Source organism: Episyrphus balteatus, chromosome 2 (assembly GCF_945859705.1).
Source record: "Episyrphus balteatus chromosome 2, idEpiBalt1.1, whole genome shotgun sequence".
Classification (NCBI taxonomy): Eukaryota; Metazoa; Arthropoda; class Insecta; order Diptera; family Syrphidae; genus Episyrphus; species Episyrphus balteatus.
In genome coordinates, this window is record NC_079135.1 from 42,563,511 (window position 1) to 42,589,306 (window position 25,796).

General features: G+C 31.2%; 1 protein-coding gene across 2 annotated transcripts; it reads right to left on the minus strand.

The window, feature by feature from the left end:
* Positions 1-20,143: 20,143 nt before the first annotated feature.
* Positions 20,144-25,549, minus strand: LOC129910744 (cyclin-J). Of its 2 annotated transcripts, none has more exons than XM_055988236.1 (3): positions 25,047-25,549; positions 20,709-21,131; positions 20,144-20,625 (listed from the first exon to the last, which is right to left on the minus strand). In XM_055988236.1, the coding sequence occupies exons 1-3, from the start codon at positions 25,402-25,404 to the stop codon at positions 20,306-20,308; spliced, it is 1,101 nt and encodes a 366-aa protein (XP_055844211.1). In that variant the 5' UTR covers positions 25,405-25,549; the 3' UTR covers positions 20,144-20,305. The 2 variants fall into 2 exon arrangements, with proteins under 2 accessions (XP_055844211.1, XP_055844212.1); XM_055988237.1 differs by having other exon boundaries at positions 20,709-21,110; positions 25,047-25,541.
* Between the last annotated feature and the right edge of the window lie 247 nt (positions 25,550-25,796).

Genomic DNA, 25,796 nt, shown 5'->3' on the forward strand with positions numbered 1-25,796 from the left:
TAACTTATGTACTGAATTCAACTTAAACATGCCAACGAAACAACAAATGAAAATTTTCACCTGCATTTCTGAATGCCAGACTACTTCACATTGGCATCTGCATATAGTACATTTTCTTTATATTCTTGTTTTTTGTTATGTCTTGTCTTATTTTTTTTTTTTTTTTTTACTATAGGATCTGGAGCGAGAATCGTCCAACTTCATCGTTGTCGTCCTTGTTGTCGCCTCTAAATCTTGTGAACATGAAATTCAAATAACTTTTATTTAATTTATGTTTTATGCAGAGTTATGAGACAGTATCTATACAAATTTTGTTGAAGGTAAATAAGGCAGGAAAATAAAAAAAAAAATAAAAAAAAATGGAATAATGATTGTTTCGTTAAGTTCAATTAAAGCCCATTGAAAGTTTTAACTTGATGGATGAAAACAATCTTAAATAAGTATTAAGCATAGAAAAGAAATGCATTTTCTATTGCTGAAAATAAATATAGCAGTATCTGTCAGTCTGTCACTTTGTCATTAGTGTAAACTTATGTCGAATTCCTTTCAATTTTTTGAATCGCCTAAAAAAAATCGAATTTTTGGTGTTAAAAAGGAACATGAAAACAGACCGAATTCTTTTTTCTATTGTATGTGTGTCATTTGACAACAATTTTTACACAAACGTCAAGCTGAAACCAAAACAATTTCTGCAAAATAAAACCAGAGATTCCTTTGATCAATAATTTTGTTTATTTTCTTCGGTAATTAGTACAGGAAAGATAGACTTTTTCGTGGAACGAAATACAGGACGGCTGAATTTTTCAAATCTGAAAGAGGGGGATATGATATGAGAGGGATTTATTAAGGTGGGTAATGGTAAGACTTACAATATTGTGGTCAGGCTTGTAAAAGAATGCAATCTTTTGTGAATGCAGTCATTGCCATTCAGTTACACAATCCCAACAAAAGATTGCATTCATTGACTTACACTTGAGACTTAGACTTCAAATTTTGCAATCACCAATCATTTTCCATGAAATGATTGCAATCTTTTTTTTTTCCCAATCATTTGACTGCATTCAAATGATTGCAGTCTTTTGGGACTGCATGCAGTCTTTGCATTCTTTTTGCAATCATTCCATTCCTTGGCAGTCTTTGCATTCCTTGGCAGTCTTTTGCATTCATTCGCATTCCTTGGCAGTCTTTTGCATTCATTTGCAGTCTTTTGCATTCATTTGCATTCTTTTGAATTCTTTTGCATTATTTTGCATTCTTTTTGCATTCTTTTGAATTCTTTTGCATTCTTTTGCATTCTTTTGCATTCTTTTGAATTCTTTTGCGTTCTTTTGCATTCTTTTTGCATTCTTTTTGCATTCTTTTAACGCACCCACACCAAACGTATGGATTTCACAAAAATTTTAACATTTTTTTAGTTCAAGGATGAATTTGATAGTTTTAAGAATTAAGTTCAACTATAGTATCAATGTCTGTGCAGGAGTAATAGTATAGTCAAATAAAGTGAAAAAGGGGTAAGCCTCGGAATGAATTCTAATAATAATATTTTTTTTTTGCTTAATATCTTCGTTTTGGCATTCTATAACTTACCTCAAAAATCTCATGTTCGGAGGTCGTGATTTTTAAGGCCAAACAACAAAATTATGATTTTCGAAATGAGCAATAATAGACAATGGTATTATTCAATAATGAAAAAAAAAAACTAAAATCCAGGAAATCTGACGTCTCTAAAAAAAAGTTTTAACTCTTTTTCATCTTTCAACCTATATTATCAAAACACTTGCAAACTTACTACCAAAAAACCTTTAAAAATTATGGTAGAGTAACCAAATTTTGCATGAAGGCTTTTATATCCATTAATCATTAACAATCATAACAAAAACATATCTCTGAAATCATGTATCATATGTTTATATAATACCATTGTGGTTTGGCCTTAAAATCACGACCTCCGAACATGAGATTTTTGAGGTAAGTTATAGAATGCCAAAACGAAGAGATTAAGCAAAAAAAAATATTATTATTAGAATTCATTCCGAGGCTTACCTTGATACCTACTATAGTTGAACTTAATTCTTAAAACTATCAAATTCATCCTTGAACTAAAAAAATGTTAAAATTTTTGTGAAATCCATACGTTTGGTGTGGGTGTGTTAAAAGAATGCAAAAAGAATGCAAAAGAATTCAAAACAATGCAAAAGAATGCAAAAGAATGCAAAAGAATTCAAAAGAATGCAAAAGAATGCAAAAGAATGCAAAAGAATTCAAAAGAATTCAAAAGAATTCAAAAGAATGCAAAAAGAATGCAAAAGAATGCAAAAGAATTCAAAAGAATGCAAATGAATGCAAAAGACTGCAAATGAATGCAAAAGACTGCAAATGAATGCAAAAGACTGCCAAGGAATGCAAATGAATGCAAAAGACTGCCAAGGAATGCAAAGACTGCCAAGGAATGGAAAGATTGCAAAAAGAATGCAAAGACTGCATGCAGTCCCAAAAGACTGCAATCATTTGAATGCAGTCAATTGATTGGGGAAAAAAAAAGATTGCAATCATTTCATGGAAAATGATTGGTGATTGCAAAATTTGAAGTCTAAGTCTCAAATGTAAGTCAATGAATGCAATCTTTTGATTGAAGTCATTAAAGATTGCATTCAAAAAAGATTGCAATCTTTTACAACTCTGATTGTGGTACACATATTTTGTTTTAAGTCAAACATCCAACTTTTATATTTCGATCATAGAGACTGAGAAAAATTTTTAAAAACGAAAAAATAAAACAACATAACCTCAAAAGCGTTGTCCTCATTGAAAAACAGTGCATGCACAAGAAAAGATATTTATATTACCTACAACTTTGGTTAAGTAACTTATTCGGTCAAGCCAATAGTGTAGTAGATATAGACCAATTATCGTTTTTCAAAATGGCGGATTTCACCAGGTGGTTGGCGACCCGAAAACCAGGACTTTAGTTTTTTTACTATCCTTCTTTCAGATTTGAAAAAATCAGCCGTCCTGTACATCGTTCCACAAAATGCCTGTTTTTTTTACTAACTTTCCTGCACTTAGATTATAGTTTTAGATCAATAACTTTCGACTTATACATCGCATGACTTTCAAAAATATACCAAATTAATGGAAATTTGATGGTCTATAACTTTTGCTTAAAAAATTATGTAACTGATACCGGGAATGATAAAATCTTAAAAAAACCGAAAAAAAAAATAAATTAAAACAACATAACCTCAAAACTATTGCCCGCTCAAAAAAATAATGTACTACAAAGAAAAAGATAATTGAATTTCCAATAACTTTGGTCTGATAACAATTTCTATAGGACCCATAGTTTTGGAGATATAGAGAGATTCGCGTTTTCCAAAATGGTGGATTTCGCCAGGGGGTGGCGCGCCACCCGCCATGGCGTCCCGAAAAGCAGGACTTAAGCTTTTCTAATACCCCTCTTTCAGATTTGAAAAATTCAGCCGTCCTGTATTTCGTTCCACAACATGCCTGTTTTTTTACTAACTTTCCTGTACTAAATATAGATTTATTTTAATCAGAATCAAAGGGAAATTGCAGTTATTATTAAGATCTGAGTGAAGATGAAGTAGAAGGTTATTATTTTGGCCGTATGCTGTGGTTTTACAGAGAAAAATTTTTCTGACGATAATTACGAGAAGAAAAGTCACAGTAATTTGACTTTTTCACAAGAACTATGCCAGGAAAAAATATATTTTGATCGCACATTGTTTTTTTTTTTATTTATTTCAAATTTTTCCGCAATAAAAATACGATATTCAATTAAAATGTTCTCTTTATTTGAAGTTGGTGTTCTCAAATAAACAAACACAAACACGAAGAAAACTTTCAGCTTGACGTTTGAGAAATGTCAAATGTTCCAAGTGTGTGTGCAAATCCCTGTAAATCTCTCAAAAAAGAAGGTTTAAAAAAAATTCGAATTTTGCTTCGTTTGAGGCGATTTTTTTTCTATGGAACATGATTTTCAGAAAAAATTCGCTTCGAGATCGCCGAAAATTCGATTTTTCAATTGTAAGGAATTCGACATTAGCGAAGCACTTTTTGCAAATCGAATTGGGAGTAGTTTATTATTTTGTTGCTAATTATTATTTACGGCAATTTTGATTTTATTGCTCCGGTAGATTTGTTTTATAGGGTACTTTACAGGATCGAATGCCAACTAGATCCATATTTTGTTGCTAGTTAGTAACTGTTGCTCAGTTAGTTTTGGAGTTATTGAAATTTTTCGCTCAGTTCGTGTGAGCTTAGCGAAGCACCTATGGCTGATATTTTGATGCTGGATAATAACGTCAATTTAGATTTTGTTGCCTCGATAGTTTTTGTTTTTTGAGTGTTTCGCTAAGTTTATATCAGGTTAGCGAATTCAAACTAGGTTTATATTTTGTTACTATTTTGTTGCTAATTGAGTACTTGTACTTGATTTTGTTGTTCTAAAATTTTTGCAATTTGATTCATTTCGCTAAGTTTATATCAAACACTAAAAACAAAAAAAAAACAATAAAAACTATCAGAACAACAAAATCTTAATTGACGTTACTATCCAGCAACAAAATAGCAACAATATATAAAGTTGTTTTGGATTCGTTAAGTTCGTATAAACTGAACGAAATAAGCAAAACACAAAAACTACTGTTTATAATAAAAGATTAAAAGAGAGAGAGTTATAAACAATTGATCATATCTCAGACATTTATGAACCGATTTGAAAAATTCAAAGACTTTATTCTATTGCTAGACATCTATAATATTTATTCTTTTTTTTAAATGACACTTACCGATTGTGAGATAGTTCTTTTTCTTTATAAAATTTTAAGAATTTGCAAAAACTAATATTCCAGCTAGATTTCTCATCCTCAAAAACATATAAAAACACTCCCATATTGCGTTGATCTTAAAATCTATACTCAAAGCGGGTATAACGTTTAAGCTGAGTAAGGGAATAGTTTTTTTTTTTTCAAATTAACTCGAAAAATATGGGTCATATAGAAAAATGTATTAAAATAAAAGTTATAGAAAATAAAATGTTCTACAAGTTTTAATGGCCGAGTTATTCAATAAAACTTGTTTTTCCTTAAATCCAAGATGGCGACTTTGGTTCAAGCTCGATTTTCCCGAAAAACTGGATTTAAGCTCAGTGATCCCCTCTACCGTCCTATGAAAAAAATTGCACGATCTAATTTTTTCCATTTGAATATTTAATTCGACTGGGCTAATTGGGGTCTTAGAATTAATTTTTAATTTTTCGAAAACGACTTCTACGATTTTGTTAAAAAAATTCACGAAAAAAGTTTGGTTTGAAGTGTTGATTAATAATAATAAATTGCTACAAAATGGAACTGCATATTTTTTTTTTAACTGAAAAAAAGAAATTAGATGTTTCTTTTCCTTGGTTTTGGTACCAAATTTACTAAATTGAACTATTAAAACGTGCTCCTTAAAAACCGCTACCAAGCATTTCGTTTTCGGCCCACTTTAAGTCTAGAGGCAACCCTATTTATTTCGCTCTATCTTAAATAAATAAATTTTTAAAACTAAATTAAATTTATTTCTTAAAAAACTAGATATATTTAAAAACGAATAACATTTCATTTCTAATAAATTATGTAAAATAATTTTATTACATTAATTTTTATAATTTATTAAATCTTTTAAAATCGAGAAAAATAAAATTATTTATTTTTTATTTGATAAACTCTGATACACAAGATACAATAAATTAAATTTTCTTTTATAATAAAAATTTTTCATTATATTTCAATATTATTCCAATAATCAAATTTAAAGCTGACTTTAATTTTTACCTTAATTCTACATATTTCACAATACAAAAAACCAATTTAATAGTCAGGTTAAAGGCTAACTCTAGGTTAAATTTTATAGTTGAGTTTCCCAACTATAAATTTTAATCCAGCATTAGCCTTTAACTTGACTATTAAATTGGTTTTTGGAATTGTGAAATATGTAGAATTAAGGTAAAAATTAAAGTCAGCTTTAAATTTGGTTAAAGGCTAACTCTAGGTTAAATTTTATAGTTGAGTTTCCCAACTATAAATTTTAATCCAGCATTAGCCTTTAACTTGACTATTAAATTGGTTTTTGGAATTGTGAAATATGTAGAATTAAGGTAAAAATTAAAGCGAGCTTTAAATTTGATTATTAGTAAGGCTCTCTATGTAAATTTACAAACAATAAAAACCATACAAAAAGAGCAATGTTTTTTTTTCTTTTCCGGGTGTTACACCGTGTACCACATCAGCCGTAAGCGTCCCAACGGCTGTACAGTTTTCTGCTATTTTCGTATTGAAATGTGATAAATTTTCTTGAAAATTTCTTACCTATTTGTATTTTATTTTTTTTTTTTTATTTTTTTTATTTTTATCTACACGTTTGTTTTTTCTGTTTCTATTTTTGGAGCTCATAGTTTTGTGGCAATTTTTTCGTCGAAGGCATTCACCGATGATGCAGTCAAGGGGAATTTGAATACAGAACTTATAGAAGATATAGAGTCTCGCCAGGAATGGCGACGAATTGTAGCAGCGTCAAGCTGTCTACGTGAGTCGACAATCTATTTTCAGTAGTCTTCTTCTTTGCCAGATCGTTGTTTATCTTTTTTTTTTAGAATAACGGTATAGCTACAACAACGTATTTGAAGAGGACGATGAACAACTATAACACTATAAGCAAACGCATGATGCGCTGCACCAGGGAGGCTGTGAAATTTAGAAAATTGGCTTCTGTTCGAATTTCTTTTGGGGAAACTCATTGTTTTCCATTTCCATACGAAAGTTCTATTTTAGGATTTTTGTTTTGCATAAATATGCTTGACTTTTATAGGGTGATTCCGCGTTTGCAATATAAATGTATGAAGGTATTTACGACTCAGAGATGAATCACTTTGAACTTTTCAATTTTTGTAGACAAATAAAATACAACTCAACTGTGTGAATCAGTTGTATGTGATGTGTTCTTAAAAGATTATTACACATTTAATGGGTACATTGACTTTTTTCAGAAATTTTGTTTTTTTGTTCTTATTTATTTATTTTTTTGTTTATTTATTTTTGCAAAAGAAAAATTAAACAAAAATTAAAATAATTGTATTTCAATTACTTAAAATGTTTTGTTTTTAATTTGAAAGTTATTATAGGTAGTAGAATGCGGTTAATCTGAAGGGGTCGATTATAGCGATCAGGAAAAAATTTTCAAACTAGATATTTTAAGCGATGTTTTCATTCGATTTGAAAAACAAAAGGGTAATTCCACGCAAGTTGACCGCTACCAGGCAAAAATGAAAGTAAACGTAAAAGAAATTGAATCATGGTATTTAAATAGGTACTTGAACTTTTTTAATTTAATAATTTCATAATAGTTAAATTTTTTTCTTATGTAAATCATAAATCAGCCTTACATTCAAGAAACAAAACAAATACTTACGAATTGAGAACCTCCACCTTTTTGGAAGGAGGAGGTGCAAAATAGATTCTAAAATATAAAACGAGGATATCAGTTAAAAAAATGTTAATAAGCAACAGCTAAAGCAACTCTTTATACAACATTTGCTGCACAATTTTGTAAGCTCCTTTCAGCATTCCATTGCTTAAAGAATTGGTGTCAAAACCCATTGGTCTAAAGTTATAACGAAGGTTAGAAGCAGCTTCTTTTAGAGGTGGGTCCAAATCAGCTGTATTTATTTGACATAGCTATCCGCAGTTGGGTTTCCCAAATTTCAAAAATAAAAATTTGTATGCGCACACCAAAATAAAGTAAAAAAGGAACTAATAAACTTTGTCAAAATTCTATACGAACAGGATTAAAACATAGCTAATGTCTAATGTCTGTGACAAAATCACAGTTTATGCAAGAACTATGAATTTGGCAGATTACTTTTACAGCATGTGAAACTTCTAATTTTGTATATAAGACTGATTTTGAAACTACAAAGTCAATCGGATTCTGCCCCAGTGCTTCTATTGTTATTAATATTATACGAGAAGCATTTCGATCAGATACCTTACATCAATCTACATAGAAAGATTAATTGTTAACAGAGATTGCACCTCAGCTCTTTTTGCGGTCAGTACCTACTGAAAACTCTAAATTATGTGTAAAAACACTACTTTTAATTCAATTTATAAAATGTGAAAATAGCTTCACCAGTTTGGGAGCTAGAGCTAATTTTCTTCGCAAAACAGTGAAAAAATAGAGATATTTGGAACTTTGAACAAGTGTCGGCACCATTTAGCGTCATCCAATCGAGTTGAAATTTTGGTTACCTAAAAACCTGCAAAGTCTGAACATTTTATAGGGTTCTCCCGACCAAATTTCGAAAATCGATCTCTTGCGGTCACTCTTCTGTACATTTACACATACCTAAACTCTTTTTTTTAACAAACCTCGAAAAGAAAGATCAAATACTGCAATCATTATATAAAAAGGCATTTTTATTGTTAAAAAATATAAAACTGTCAATGCCTATTAAAGTGAACTCCTAGATATATCGCTTTTAACATCCGTTCACTACGGCGTATACGTACTCGTATCATTTTGAAATATATTTTGATTTAAAGTTTGGATAAATTATTCAATTTAAAAATCAACATTTATTTCTTTAGTAGGTATTATCTATTTATTTATTATTTATTGAAAATTGAAACCATATCACAACTTTTTTTTACACGAACCAGTTTAAAATGAGATTATATTAATCAACTTTTTTTTCAAACTACATAAATATCCTATGGGATGAATAGTTTGGAATTTTTCTCGTCCACTATTTTGATTAATATTTCATTTTCAACCAAAAACTATGTTTAGGTAGTAGACTAAAAGGCTGACAAAAAAAAATAATTGTTAGCAATTTTTTGAAGCGCATTTAAGTAGACCGACTAAAACCATGGTAGACAATATATAGCAGCCCCCACAACGACGAAACATGATAGTCGCATTCATCATGATTTTACACACAGAAGAAGATATACACACTACAAAGATATACCAATAACAAACTGAATCATTTATTTGACGGCGAAAATTTCCAGTAAATAGAAAGTATACGTACCTATAGAGAGAGAGAGGAAAATGGAAAATGATAACAACAGGATGCTGATGCTGTTCTGTGTGTGTTGTTGCTCTGTGTCCTCTTTTGGGTTGTAAAATCATACAAAATTCGAAACACCCGTCGACTTACAAAAAAAGGATTGAATACAGCGTAGCATTGTGGCAGGCACACACAATACAGGCATTCTGATCCTCCCTTTGGAACATTTCGCATAACCGAAATGCGCCCGCCATCGTTCAAGTTGAGGTATATGGTGGTTCTATGGCAGTGGTATGGAAGCGTCTAGACTATGACTAGACGCTGCAAACCACTGCACACTCAGACATTTGATTGCTGGCAATTCACTTTGTTGAACACGTTTTTTTTTTTGCTCTGTTGTTGTTGTTCTTGTTTTTATTGTTGTACCTACCATTAGAGGCTGTTGATGATTTTACCGGTGAACATCTCCTGGAAGACTATGTTCTAGATGCAGTTATAGGTATTTTTGTTTTAAGTTACAATACTTAAGACCAGATTGTGTAGAAACATTCATGGAAGTTTAATTTTTATCATCAAATAAAATGATTGTCCAAATAAAAGATAAAAAAAAATTAGTTAATCCATAGTTGTTAACTCATGAGGTTTTCCATTAAAAAAAAAAAATCAATTTATTTTTTATCTAAATCTGTCAAAAAAAAACTGTGATTTGCTATAGGTGATAGTCACCAAGAACCAAATTTGGACTGCGAAAATTGTTCTTTTGTGATTATCACCGATCACAAATCACAATAGCCGATTCCACCCCTGATCAATAAGTTTTTGTTAGAGATTTAGATCAAAAAATTTCGAAGCAATGAAAAACTACATCATTGGCAGTTTTTCAGTGCAGTAATTTATCTTTGAGTTTTCAAACATCTGTACACACCGATGAAGGAAACTGTTGGATGGATGTTCCCTCATAGTTGGTTGTTGTAACTTCTCCTCCCCCAATGCTCACTGGACTGAACAGTACCCAAAGAATCTTCCTCTCAAAGCAACCAAGAAGAATTTCATCCGCTATCGTCAATAAACTAGAGCTCTTGATACCCGGATACCCGAGTACTCGCCCGAGTACCCGGGTACCCGAGTTTTCGGGTATTACTCGAGTACCCGGGTTCCCGGGTATTCGGGTACCCGGGTAGTTCGGGTACCCGGGTACCCGGTTGTTTAGTTACCCGAATACCCGGGTACCCGGGTACTCGGGTATCAAAAGAAAAAAAAAGGATTTGTTAGGAAAATTGTTAATACTGAGCATTTTAAACGGTAAATAACACACCATAGGTATAAGATTGAAGGCAAAAATTAAACTCAAAACAGTTCTCCAGTCAAAGCGAAGAATCGTCGTCAAAAAGAGTTTTAAATTGGTTTACTAGCAAAAATCAAAAGACGCAACATCCGCATCGTCTCCATTCCTCTGGGTGGCCGAACTATGCCCACCGGAGAAGGGTCCTTGCCGTGTGCAAAGATACCTTTCATTTTGTTTATTTTGATTTTTATAGATTTCCATAAAAATTTTCCAAAATATTAAATAAAAAAAAAAGCGGAGAAAATGAGGTTTGAAAAAAGCTCTCACAGAAAAAAATAATCAAAAATTTGTTTGACATGGTTGTATTGAAATGTTAATATTTCGAGATATACGCAATGCATTTTCCAGATCAAAGTCTTAAATGGATCCTGATAAGATTGTTGAACAAAAATATATATATAAAATTACCACAGTTTTTTCGAAAACTTAGAAATAAAAATAAAAAAGTTTCCACTTTTGATTTTTTCAAAATCGAAAAAAAATCAATGTGGCTACCTTCAAACGCTTATACCACAAGAACGACGCAACTAATGTTAATGGTTATGGGCTTAAAATGTAGCTAAGAATATTCCAATGATTTTTGGTTTTTTGTAAAAAAAAAAATTTTTGAATCCAACATGGATGCCATGGCCATACAAATGGATTTTGTTTTCTTGTGAAAATTTTTTTTTGTATCTAACATGGATGTAATGGCCTTCCCACTTCGAAGTTAAATACAAAAAAAAACAACAGCAACTTTTTTGACAGACAGCTGCCAAAGTGTATGTACAGTGGTGCCAAATGTTTGCATGGATTTCAAAAATCCCGATGTCGTTTTTTTGCACAAAATCTATATAGATAAACAAAAAAACACACCTAATGTTAGTGTTTATTGTCTTAAATTGTAGCTTAGAATATACCAATCATTTTGGTTTTTGGTAAAAAAAAAAAATTTTCCACCCATCATAGATCCCATGGCCCTAATACTCTTAAATCAAACACTTCCAAATAAAACAAACAAATGGCTTTATTGTACCCGAGTACCCGGGTACCCGGGTACTCGGGTATTATAATACATGAAACTACCGGGTACCCGGGTACCCGAACTACCCGGGTACCCGAATACCCGGGTACCCGGGTACTCGAGTAATACCCGAAAACTCGGGTACCCGGGTATTTGTGAGGACGGGTATTACCCGGTCGAAATCAAGAGCTCTACAATAAACATGCTTCCTCACCATGCAACAGAACTATCTACTATGATTAAAGGTCCTATACAGGGCCTCCTCAAAACTCTTTCTCCTTTTGACCACTTTTGAAATTATTTCGCTTCCAATTGGTCGGAGCTAAAAAGTATACTAGCAAAAACTGTATAGATTAAAATTTTTAACCTTTTTTTTAAGATATTATATCCACTTGTAATCTTGAAAAAGTCGAATTTTTGTTTACATATTTTTAATGAAGGTAATTCTAAACTGACTATTCCATCGATCATTTCCTATATTCATCGATCCTTAAAAATAATTAGAATCAGAGATACCTTCCTCACCACCAGACACCTTTTTGTCGAGGTCATCTAGGAGATCTACTACAGGAGCAACGGAACCTAATATTTTTAAATTAAATTATTTTAAATTAGATCCGATAAATCTTTATTGTTAACTAAAAAAACCAAATAAATACAATTTTATAACAAAAATTATAAAGCATGGCTTTTAAGCAATTAAATATATAAATTATTTTCGAATTATTATCGTAATAAAGTATTTATACTTGCGGATTCGATGTACATAAACACAAAGTAAATGCATAACACATACTTGCTCTCACGCTAAAAGTTGCTTAGAAAAAAAAAAACTTTTTAAAAATTCATAAAAGAATATTTTTAAGAAATTAAAAAATAAAAAAAAATTGGTTCAAAGATACAAAAAACATCCCTTTAAGGGTTTAATTTTTTGTATAACGAAGAAAAAAATTTAAATCGTTAGAGCCGTTTTTTATAGTTTTTTTTTTTTTAATATACATACATACATTGGTACGTTTTCAAAGAAAAAATGAACTTTTCCCAAAAATCCAAAACTATTTTTTTTTTTTATTTTTTTCTCTTAATTTTGTTACTAAAACCTTTTTATACAAAAATGTTCTTTGAAATCGTATGTGTCGCTTAAGAGAATGTCAGACATGAAGAAAATGGTCATATAGGAAATTCTGTTAATAACGGTCCAATAAATATGTTTTTTTTATTCAAATGCTACCTTATCTCGAGTTCGATTTTTTTACGAATCCTAAACTTGTCCAATATACAGTGGAGAAAAACTAATAAGAAACACGCTCTTTCTTTTCAAAATGTAAGAATTTTGTCAATATAAGCCGCGTTTTATTGATAACTCAGTACTAAGCACTAAGGACAAGTATTGGTTTCGTGTCGAAAAAAAAAGGAGGTTTTAACAAAACCAACATTACGATGATGGAGAATTCTGAAAAAGTGGGTCTCGCAATTCCGTCCGTGCGTCTGTGCTGTGCGTCCATCTGTACACATTTCGACAGCCTAAACGGGTGGATGGATTTTCTTCAAATTTGGTACGGATGATTTCTATGGCATTCTGAAAGTTGTTTTTTTTTTTTTTGTTTTTTTATATCTCGATTAGAAAGTGTACCTCCCATACAAATTTTTCAATTCTAACTAATTTACTCGAAAACAGCTCTAACGATTTTGATTAAACTTTGCAGTCGTAATATTGAAAGCAATTTCAATAAAACTGCGTTTTTAGTTTTTCCAAAAAAGTCAAATAAATTTTTTTTTCTTCCCCAATATAATTTATTTTTTAATTTATATAGAGCCGGCTTTTAAAAATCTACAAGTAAACTAACATAAAAGTGCTTTGAACTGCAACAGCAAGTACGTGCGACCCCAGTCGTGAATTTTATTTTTATTGATCATGTGCATTTTCGGAGAACTGCAATCACTTATAGAATTTTTTTCGTAAAAGTTCTTGGTAGTATTTTACGTTTAATTGATTGACCAATTTAGGTGAACGTCCTGAAACAAAAACAAGAAATTCCTTAATAATATTTCCTCACTTTTTCTAAATATATTTCCAACCAAAATAGGACTATATTCTGAGTACGAGTTTGTTGGGAAAAGACATCGATTTTAAAGCTCTAGTATTCCAACATGATTGCGTATGGTTGTAATATGCAAATTGACCAATTTAATTAAATTTGAAAACATTTTGTTCAAACAACTTAAATTTTTTTAATAAATATCTGAAATAGTGAGGCGGCTTAGCATTAAAAAAGAGTTCAATCGTGCACTTTGTGATAAAAGCATGAAGTTAACGTCGTTGGTAGTACTCAATTTAAGAGTTATTTTGAGATATTGGGCCACCTTGTATTCCATTCGGAAGGGTAGATACAAGACTTTTTCTGTGTTGCACTCGATTTGTTGCATATCGTAGTATACGCAATGAAATATTGTATTAATATGATACATGATTTCGAGGTATTTTCTAACGCCCGATCGAATAAAATCAATACCAAAATGTCTCGACCATCATGTAAAAAGTTATTGGACTCTTTATGAATTGTCTTTTACTCAAAGAGCAAGAGTCAAAATATTATCAAGTACTCCTTGAAAAAAAGTGGTAGGTTGATAAAATTTCGTGTGGGTTTCATATACCATAGAAAAAAATAATAAAATATGTTCATCAAAAAATTTCAGGTCAAAGGGTGTTTTTTTTTTAGAGAGAAAGAACACTTTTGAAATGGTACCATTGCAGCACATGGAAAATTTTTGCATTTTTTTGAACCGCATATATATTTTATACATCGTATGAGAATCAAAAATAATCAAAAAATGAATTATATTTACCATGGAACATTGAATTTTCATGCAAAACTTAAATTGCTTGCTTTTATTTTTTATTGAATTTTCATACAAATTAATGTTTTGAAGGATTGAGGTGCAAAAGTAAAAGTATGAAAAATAATTGTGCAGTTTGTGACAAAGGGATCAAATTAATAGGATTGTTAGTACAATATATAACCCTCATTTAAAGATATTGGGCCACTTAATGTTTTACCTTTAAAGATGTTTATAACGATGCACAGAAAGCAATTTAAATGAAGTTTTGTGAAATTTGTGATTATTAGATGGCTCATGTACATCCTCATAGGTGAAATATTAAAAGGCCCAATATCTTAAAATGAGGGTTACATATTGTACTAACAATCCTATGAATTTGATCCTTTTATCACAAACTGCACAATTATTTTTCATACTTTTACTTTTGCATCTCACTCCTTCAAAACATTAATTTGTATGAAAATTCAATAAAAAATAAAAGCAAGCAATTTAAGTTTTGCATGAAAATTCAATGTTCCATGGTAAATATAATTCATTTTTTGATTATTTTTGATTCTCATACGATGTATAAAATATATATGCGGTTCAAAAAAATGCAAAAATTTTCCATGTGCTGCAATGGTACCATTTCAAAAGTGTTCTTTCTGTCTAAAAAAAACACCCTTTGATCTGAAATTTTTTGATGGACATATTTTATTATTTTTTTCTATGGTATTAGAAAAGTCCACACTAAATTTTATCAACCTACCACTTTTTTTCAAGGAGTACTTGGTAATATTCTGAATCTTGCTGTTTGAGTAAAAGACAATTTATAAAAAGTGCAATAACTTTTTACATGACGGCATATTGCTATTGGTTTTATTCGATCGGGCGTTAAAAATTACCTCGAAATCATGTATTATATTAATAAAAAGGTTTCATCAGCTATACTATGATATGCAACAATGCGGGTGCAACACAGAAAATCTCTTGTATCTACGCTCCTGGATGGAATACAAAGTGGCCCAATATCTCAAAATAACTCTAATATTGAGTAATACCCATGATATAAATTTCATGCTTTTATCACAAAGTGCACGATTTAGATGCTAAGCCGCCTCACTAAAACAAAAATAATATCTAAGGATTGATCAGTTGATCTGAACATCTGATTTATTTAATTGTTTATTATAAAATATTGATGGGAAGTCCAGTAACCAAACCTCCAACTAAAAAAGAAAATACCTTCATAAATATTATTTTACAAAACTATCTTCTGCGACCTTTTGATTTCAAACGTAGAATATAAAATGATCAGACAAAAAAAAGAAACGTAAAAAAAAATGATTGACGACTTACGGTAGTAATGATTTCCTTTGGAATTTTTAAATCATGTCAGAAGTCAGAGGAATCCTGTGGGTTTGATGAGGTCACAATTCACAGCATCTGCAACAAAGTAGGGAACTCAATAAACGAGAGATTTGCAACTTTGTTGCATTGAGTGTTTTTTTTTTGTATTGCTGAAGGAAAACCGCAACAAAAAAGAAATAACATTGAGATGAGGATATCTTTGACCATTACTAAAGAAATTTAAAGGGGAAAAAAGAAACAAAAGCAAAGGTAAAATTGGGAATAATCTATGGAGTCAATTAAGGTGTGGAAATAAGAAATAATTTTTTTGTCAGTTCATCTTAAGTGTACAAGAAATTCTTTGATCATTTTCGCGACCATATACCTACGAACTCTGAAGGCCATATCTCTAGGTCAGATAAGAGCAAAACAAAAATAAATGAAGAACGGTTGTTGAGAATGTTCATATATATTCGTTTTGTTGCTTCATTTTATAATTTAAAAAATAATTTTTTTTGCACTTTGAAAATTTTTGAATTTTTCTTTTTCTTCTGTCTATCAACCCGCGAATCTCTTAGAGTTGGGTCATACATTTTCCTGGGGTAGAATTTGCTTTCCAACACCTACAGAGTTATTGAGCTTTCCGAGACCAATCAGTCCTCAGTCAGATGAAACAATGCCCATTCTGCTCATGTTAAATCCTAATGAGTTGTGAGCTCTAAGAATTCCAACCAAAAGGAACAATTGAGGTCTGCTTAGCTTAAGTATACTACAAATCAGTTTTTTCCCGACAGTTTTGAAACTCGAAAGGTGCTGACCATCTTAGTCTAAGAGCCCAGAGCAGATTTTGGGAGTTTTTGGATAACCGAAAATGGGTCATATGTATGTGTAGGTAATAGCGTCCTGATGAAGAATTCGAAAGTCTGGCAGGTTTATTTCACGGCATTCTATGGTTTATGGGGAGTTGAAAAATGCATTTTTTCCGATTTTTGTGTCGAGTATATAACCACTTTAATTCATATAGAGCCGATAGAGGGCGATACCTTGATTGCAAAAAGTTCGGTCCCAGACGTTTTATTCACGGCATTACCCCCGCCAGACGTCCTTGAAGATTCGCGAAATGGCGATTTTCATACAAAAGTCAGAATATTATTTTTTGCAAGATGTATAACCGTCTGGTGGTACCTATTAAAAAATCACCACTACCCATTGATAGAAAATAAATTAGTGCCAGACGTTTAAATCACGGCATTACCCCCGCCAGACGTCCTTGAAGATTCGCGAAATGGCGATTTTCATACAAAAGTCAGAATATTATTTTTTGTAAGATATATAACCGTCTGGTGGTATCTTTTAAAAAATCACCACTACCCCCTGATAGAAAATAAATTAGTGCCAGACGTTTTAACCACGGCATTACCCCCGCCAGACGTCCTTGAAGATTCGCGAAATGGCGATTTTCATACAAATGTCAGAATATTATTTTTTGTAAGATACATAACCGTCTGGTGGTACCTTTTAAAAAATCACCACTACCCCCTGATAGAAAATAAATTAGTGCCAGACGTTTTAACCACGGCATTACCCCCGCCAGACGTCCTTGAAGATTCGCGAAATGGCGATTTTCATACAAAAGTCAGAATATTATTTTTTGTAAGATATATAACCGTCTGGTGGTACCTTTTAAAAAATCACCACTACCCATTGATAGAAAATAAATTAGTGCCAGACGTTTAAATCACGGCATTACCCCCACCAGACGTCCTTGAAGAGTCGCGAAATGACGATTTTCATACAAAAGTCAAAATATTATTTTTTGCAAGATATATAACAGTAGATTTATAATAAAGCATTTCGAGACTCTTCAAGGCAGTCTTACAAAAAATAATATTCTGACTTTTGTATGAAAATCGCCATTTCGCGACTCTTCAAAGACGTCTGGCGGGGGTAATGCCGTGGTTAAAACGTCTGGCACTAATTTATTTTCTATCAATGGGTAGTGGTGATTTTTTAAAAGGTACCACCAGACGGTTATATATCTTACAAAAAATAATATTCTGACTTTTGTATGAAAATCGCCATTTCGCGAATCTTCAAGGACGTCTGGCGGGGGTAATGCCGTGGTTAAAACGTCTGGCACTAATTTATTTTCTATCAGGGGGTAGTGGTGATTTTTTAAAAGGTACCACCAGACGGTTATATATCTTGCAAAAAATAATATTTTGACTTTTGTATGAAAATCGCCATTTCGCGAATCTTCAAAGACGTCTGGCGGGGGTAATGCCGTGGTTAAAACGTCTGGCACTAATTTATTTTCTATCAATGGGTAGTGGTGATTTTTTAATAGGTACCACCAGACGGTTATATATCTTGCAAAAAATAATATTTTGACTTTTGTATGAAAATCGCCATTTCGCGAATCTTCAAAGACGTCTGGCGGGGGTAATGCCGTGGTTAAAACGTCTGGCACTAATTTATTTTCTATCAATGGGTAGTGGTGATTTTTTAATAGGTACCACCAGACGGTTATACATCTTGCAAAAAATAATATTCTGACTTTTGTATGAAAATCGCCATTTCGCGAATCTTCAAGGACGTCTGGCGGGGGTAATGCCGTGAATAAAACGTCTGGGACCGAACTTTTTGCAATCAAGGTATCGCCCTCTATCGGCTCTATATGAATTAAAGTGGTTATATACTCGACACAAAAATCGGAAAAAATGCATTTTTCAACTCCCCATAAACCATAGAATGCCGTGAAATAAACCTGCCAGACTTTCGAATTCTTCATCAGAACGCTATTACCTACACATACATATGACTCATTTTCGGTTATCCAAAAACTCCCAAAATCTGCTCTGGGCTCTCGGTCTATCTATCATTAGCAGATTTCAAGAAACTTTCAAGAAACTGCTCAAACTTGTGTACAAAAAAATCATTCATCACAAAAATTGAAAGAACAAGAACACGGTTCTATGTCTGTTATACATCTAAAACGATTTAATTGTAATAGTACATAGAAATATTTTAATTAAAATCCTAAGAACCTTTATGAAAAAAATCACATACAGTTTACAAAGTTTATTTTGTTTTTTATTTTTCAAGTTCAAACCGTTACTTTTGTTGATTTTCGAAATTACTAAGAAAATTTTTTCGATTAAACAATTTTTTTTTAATCGGCTAAAAAAAGACGGAAGGAATTAAAAATATTTTTTTTGTTCGTAAATCCAGACTGAGGGTACAACTTTTTAACTTTTCGCGGTTGTTAACACATGAATTTTTAAAAGTTTTCGGATAAGTCGCGTTAAATATAAAAATATTAAGTACGTTTCGCTTCGAATTGCAATGAGCGTGGTTACCGCGAAACCAACAATTTCCTTAATCCGAAAACTTTGAAAAAATTAAATATCCCACTTTACTATGTTCAAAAATTCTTACAAAACGTTAGTTCAATAATTTCGAGAAAAGTACAGTTTTATACAGATATTAATTTATACAGATATTTATTAGATGAAGATGCTACGAATGACAGCAGGAGTAACAAGGCTTAATCGAGTTAGAAGAAGGTACGAAGATTCGTGGAAGCCTAAGAGCCGTTTGCTGAATCGAAACTTTAGCATTTATGTTCAACATAAATCCTTATGTAACAGTTTACGCAGAAGAAAAGTAGAGAATAAGAGCTAATGTTCAACATACATTATTTAAGTTTCGATTCAGCAACTGGCCCTAAATGTTTAAAATACAAAATTTCCGATAGGAATGGATTTCCTGATAAGTCCGATTGCCCCCATCAAAACTGCAAAAGAAAGGTAGACCTTTTTAGGTGAAGTGTAAGTGGGCGCTCAACAGGCTTAAAGTTTTTGCTCAGATGCTGTTCTAGCTAGCAGGTCATGCTTAGTAATTAACTTTTTTTTTTATTTATCAAGTGAATTAAGTTGTGACGTGGTAAAGTTTTTCATGATATGTTTTTTCTTTCATAAAAACCCACTAGTTAAGTGATGTTTTCACAGTTTTTTTGTGTTCATTTAAATTCGTCTGTAAGTAATTTTTGCTTACAGTTAAAACAAAACAGAATTAATCAATGAAATATGAATGACCCAAAACCAAAGAAACATGAAAATCATTAACTTTGTTGTCGCCATGCGTTCTTATCATATTTAAGCCAAATTCCAACTCCACGCCAAGTCCTATTACGATATAATCAGATATTAAGGATACAAAAGTCTAATATTTCAAAGCTGATGAGCGCCCTCTTCCTTTTAATTTTGAGAGCTAAAACTTTCAGCATATGTTGGTATAGATATCTGTAGCAAAATAATGGGTGGGGAAGTAATGAATTATATGGTTAATTTTTTCCCTTATAACGTGGACCACACTACTGGACAAGCAAGAAAACAAATACACCAGCATTCAGTTGACCTGAGAAATGGAAGAAACCGTCGAACTCCACATGAGAATCACTTGGGTTAACCTTATAATATATAATAATGTGGGATATTTATGATCCCCTTAACATCGAAATCATAACACCATCGAATTAAAGGAAGAAGAATTTGTTTTTGAAAATAAATAAACTTTGTATTTTTCAAAAATAGCATCTTTTACATAACAATTTAAATTGTTTTTAATTTTGTTTTCTTTTTTTTTTTAATTTTAACAACAAAAAAAAAATCTTATTTTACAATGAGAGGAGGAGAAATGATCATATTTATTCTTACTCAAATATCCTACGCCGTTTTACAGCCGGATGATATTCGACCACATCATAATCATCTTCTTCTGAATCTGAGTCCGATTTGCGATCGGAAGCGATCCCAGAATCCGGACTATCGCAAATGTTTTCTGGCTTTTGGGCATGATGTGACAAATACAATAATTCCAAAACCTCTGCGTATGGTTCGATTTTCTCAAAATTATAACCAGTCAATTGAATGAGCCTCTCTGTCCAGACCGGCTGAATTTTTTTTATAGAACGCGTTGCAGCCAAACAAGCTGCACCCACTACCGAGGGTGTATAATTTACAAGTCTTTTATCTAAGAAGAAAGAGACAAGGGAGAAATATATGCATGATTAAATGGATAAGAATGAGCAATAACAATATTATTATTCTTTTAACCATGTAACGAGATGTCCAATACGTTGAAGAGAACTTCTGTGCTGTCCTGCATCATTAAATCATAAGTTGAAAATACACTTGAGCGTGTATTTGAACGATGAATTTGATGGCACAGATAGTCTTGATAGGAAATCAACTGGTTGGAATAGCTTTCGACAAAAGCCGCCGCAGTTGGATAAAGGAAATCATATTCGAAAGTTGAAATGATCTTTTTCTCAACTACTTTGAAATCTTGATTCGAATAGACTCCACCAACAAGATCATTTAATTGTGCAAACTTTGGAATATTGAGATCAGCTTCTTCGATTTTAGCAGCTATAAGGAGACACATCAATGCAGATGCATTCAATTTTTCTAGAGAAATTGTATAGGTGTCCATGAATCCATCCAAGAGGTAAACACCTAAAATTTCAAATGCTCTAACTTAAATTTTGATAAGATAGGTTAACAACCCTCTACTGCACAAGAAGCGATATAATGGCTTTTGATTGGATTAGGATTGCGGGACTGTCACTATTTATTACCAATTTGCTGGTTTAAATAGTTATTTGTTTATATGTTTTTATATATTTTGTTTTCTTCTTCCTTGCGCAATCACGGAGAAGAGTATTCAAATTCATTAGTGCACGCAGCGAGAGTTTAGTGCAAAAATCTAGAAAAAAATTTCATTTCTTATCGGCTAGAAAATAGTTTACAAGATGTTATATTTTTTTTTTAGGGAGATTCAAATTCAGATTCAAATTTGAGGGCTTTATTTCCAATTATGACTGTGGAATTCAAGGCACGGTGCGTTTTGGATATGCATTGATAGGTTAAAGTATATGGTCTTTTTAAATCTGTTATCAGATTTTTCCTATCGTGTACCGTTACTAAGATAATTAGTATTCATTTTGTCATATATTCGCAAAAAAAGCATCAAACATTAGTATTGATTTGTCGTAAAAAATCAGTTTACGATAAACTCAATAATGGGGAAAATTGAAAGTCAGTTTTAAACCCCAGTTTATCTTAGACTGGGGTTTATCCAATGTTATTTGAATTAGATAAACTCCAGTCTTTCTAAAAGCGTTACCAAATTTATGTAACGTGAGTTACCTAAATATTTTAAAATTTTTTCTTGAAATATTGATAAAATGTTTTGTTTTGTCACTAATTTAAAAGCTTGTAATTTTCTATATTAGAATCTTCATTAAAAATCAATTAAGATTCTGAATTTAACAGAAAAGCTTCTGTCGGACTCTTAAAACACGTATCGGAATTTTGAAACGTGAGACTTTTATTTTATAAAGCGATTGGCAAAGAACTTTTCGAGATTTGCTATTAAAATTAAATAAACAAGAGATATTCAAAACACGTTATTTCAACTTAAGATTTCTCAAAGAAGAAAAGAGATATTTAAAAGATTTCAACGGAAAAATTTAGCTCTTTTAGAAACCGTTTTAAATTTATTTATAAAAAGCGGCATTTGCAATTTTCTAACGGGATTATCTCAAAAACGTGATGTGATAGAATTTTTCTGACATCGGATTCGAGATCAGCACACCAAAAACCTATAGAAAAGTATACCTTGGTTTCTGTAACAAAAAAAAAGTTTAATTTTGTTGACCAGTGTTATTAGAGATACAAAAATCTTCTTTAGCTTATTTGAAAGATAATAACCTAAAGTTGAAAACAAATAAAGGACTTAAAGGCTATTTTCTAAACGCGACGTTGTAGAGAATTGAGTTTTTTTAATCGATAGATTAATTTATTGTAAGGCTGACAGTGGTATTGAACAAATTCTAAAAAAATTTTGAAACCATGTTATAAATGTTTTTTTTTTTTTTTTAATTAAAACATGAGGTAGACCTTTGACAAAGTAGTGATTATAGGTAGGAGAATTTTTTTTTGACTATTTGAAAAACGTCTGATCGGTCTGATACGGATATTTTTTTAAGTCTGCGTTTCGAAATATGAATTTTTGAAAAACACCTACTTTTTTGGTGTATTTTTGAGTTGGTTTTTACTTTTTAAAATTTTTCGCAGCGTTCAAATAATTTCAAACTTATACAACATGTAGTCTTTAACTGTGCACATGCATGTGCAAATTGGTATTTTAATATTATTTTTGACCGATAAACGGGAAAAACAACTTATTTCTCATAACATGATCTATAATATGACATCAAATTTGTATTTATTAATTAAGGTTTACACACATTTTAAGATACTATAGGTCGTTTCAAATCAAAAGTCCTGACTCTGATGTCGTTTTCGATTGGACGTCCAGAAGCGTCCGGAAGCATTCAGAAGGCTTCTGAAACCATTTTATTGGCATAAAAATAACAGCTAGAACGATTCTGAGAAGAGAAATTCTCTTCTCGATTTCAAATCAGAATCCACTCAAAAAGTACTAATACATAAATATTCAAATGCCAAAAAAAAAACTCAATCAGTGTGTTTTTTTTTAATTCAAGAATTAATTGTTTTCTGAAATTGAAATTCATTAAAAAATAGAAATTAATCCATTAAAGCGATGGAATAATTTATTACCATCATCTCCTTCGTCGTCGTCTTCATAATTATAGTTTTACAACTTTAATACCATGTCACTAGTTTGCCAGAAAAAAAAATTAATTCAAATTTTTGACATTTAAAATTTTACACAAACGCAAAATAACAGAATTGAGTGGAAGCGCTTCAAACCGTTTTATTGGATTTCAGAACGAGTGAATCCTCGAGTGAAACCAATCGAAAACGACATGAGTTTATTTTCTCCCTCCAATAAAATTGAGAACAAATAAACAAAAAACTCAATTTTATTGGCTCATTGCGACAAATCAACTCAAACATAACAACAAATCATGCTTGTTTGAATGAAAGAAATGCTAGAGAAAAAATAAACAAACGAAAAATCTGAATTTGTTTATTAATGATTTCTATGGTGACGACTCCAAAATAATTGAAAAATAAATACCTAAAAGATATTTACTGCGCAATTATACAAATAAAAAGATGTGAATAGAATTTTAAGTTATGAATTGCTATCATATAAACTGGACATTTCTGGTCAATCTTCACCTAGTTCTATAACAATATCTTCGGCAAAGTTATTCCAACTGCCTTCAAATGATAAATAATTAAATATTTGTATGTTTTTTTGTATTGCCCGCGGATATGGAGTGATGCAAGCCCGGGAGACTTGCCTCCGCATTCTAATGCTAATTCAGTGAATCTCATAGACGGAGCAATTAATTAAAATAGGGATATCAAGATTATTTTATCGTAATTTTAGAAAAAGTTCAGCTGCCTCTTAAATGATTCATCCAGTAAGCAAATGAGTTTTTTTTATTTTTACTCAATTTTCCATGGGACTTTTGATTTGAAACGACCTATAATTGACGAAAACAGCAAAAATATTGAAATCCTGCAGTTTTTTTTTTAAATAAAAATACCTTAATTAAGGAAAATGTAAAATCTCAAAAAATGCTAAGAAAAGTATAATAAAATGCACCAAAACAAAAACGTATTTTGTAATTTTATATACTATTTTTCTATATAGAAATATCTGATTTGTGATAAACCATTCGATAAATTGCCTTGTAACGCTTCAGATTTGTTCTCCTAGGAACAAAAGTATACTTTTCTTATGGTTTTTGCTGTGTTAAGCACAAATCCGAAGTGAAAAAAATTCTATCACGTCAGGATTTTGAGATACTTATACGCTTTAAAGAATCACAAAATTAAGTTTTTTTTTTATAAAAAACTAATGTATGTATCTTAGAGACTAGAGCTGACAGAAATTTTTTGAATTCGGATTCAAAATCAACAAACTAAAATCTATTAGAAAAGTATACTTTAGTTTTTGGGAGAAAGAAGTATGAATTTTTAAAGATCAGTTTCTTTATGGTAATCAAATCTACTAAACTTACTTAAATTTAGATAGCTCGGAGAAGTAAAGAAATATTGAGAAGATTGAAACTGAATTTGAAAGAATAAAACAAGATCTTTCATAAACTATGACAAATTTAGTTGAAAGAGATTATCCAAGGCCAAAATATTGGTATTGACGTGCTAGGAAAATTCTGACCTCGGATTTGGATTCTGCATACAAAAATCCTTTAAAAAAGTATAGTTTAATCAAAAGGAGGATTTCCTTGCAGACCAGTGTAATAGGCCCCTAAAAATTTAAGTTTCGTTTCAGCAAATGGGTCAATTGTATAAAATGGAACTAAAAATTTCTATTGTATAGGATCATAGTGCGTGCAGTAGAGGGTTAAGTTGAAGAACAGATTACATCAAGAGAACCTATTCCAAGACACATAAAACGACAAAAAATATATGATTTAATTTCCTTACCTAGATGGAGTGTTGTTCGGCTCAATGATAAGCGAGAAGCTGCGATTTCCATTAACATTAATAGAATAGGTCTATGTGATGTCTGTCTGGACTTGTAATCAATTTTACGACGACGTTTTTCAGACTCTTTCAACGAAGCTAGAATATCATTTGAATATTCATTGCACCAAATTAAATTTTCTGATTTCTGCAAATAAAATAAAGTAGTAACAAAGTTTTGTTGTTTCTTTTTATAACAAACTTGATTGTTGGAAGAATTTTTATCATTTAATGAAGAATAGAAGGACTCGAAAGATGTATTTGGACAAACTTTGGGAGTTTCTAGAAAGTTATTGAACTCGGCTTTGACTGAAGACATTTTATTTTTTATTTTTATTTTATTTATAAGGCCAGTCTGTTTTTATTATTAAATAGTTGAATTATGGTGGGAAAAATAAAATCACCAATCATCAAACTGTACAATTTATTTATAAAAATAAAAAAAAAACTACATAACGGTACCGTTTTTTTATAAATAATTTATAAGTGATGCCAAAATTCATTTTCAATTGTAATAGATTTAAATAGGCACGTCCACATTAAAGGGATCTTCCAAATCAAACGCGACACTTCTGCAGCGACATGATAAATGCCGGATTTACACGACTGGCAAAGTTGCCAATATTTTGACAAACGAAATGGCAACATAATCGAAGAAAAATTTCTTTTTATTCATGCATTTACACGAGATTCTAATGTTGGCATTATATT

Excerpts from the sequence above, each read along its gene's own strand:
- LOC129910744 (XM_055988236.1), bottom strand. The coding sequence starts at position 25,404 with ATGTCTTCAGTCAAAGCCGAGTTCAATAACTTTCTAGAAACTCCCAAA. Across the intron at positions 21,132-25,046 it reads CCGAACAACACTCCATCTAG|TTAGAGCATTTGAAATTTTA; the intron begins GTAAGGAAATTA and ends TCAAAATTTAAG. Across the intron at positions 20,626-20,708 it reads ATTGGACATCTCGTTACATG|ATAAAAGACTTGTAAATTAT; the intron begins GTTAAAAGAATA and ends CTTTCTTCTTAG.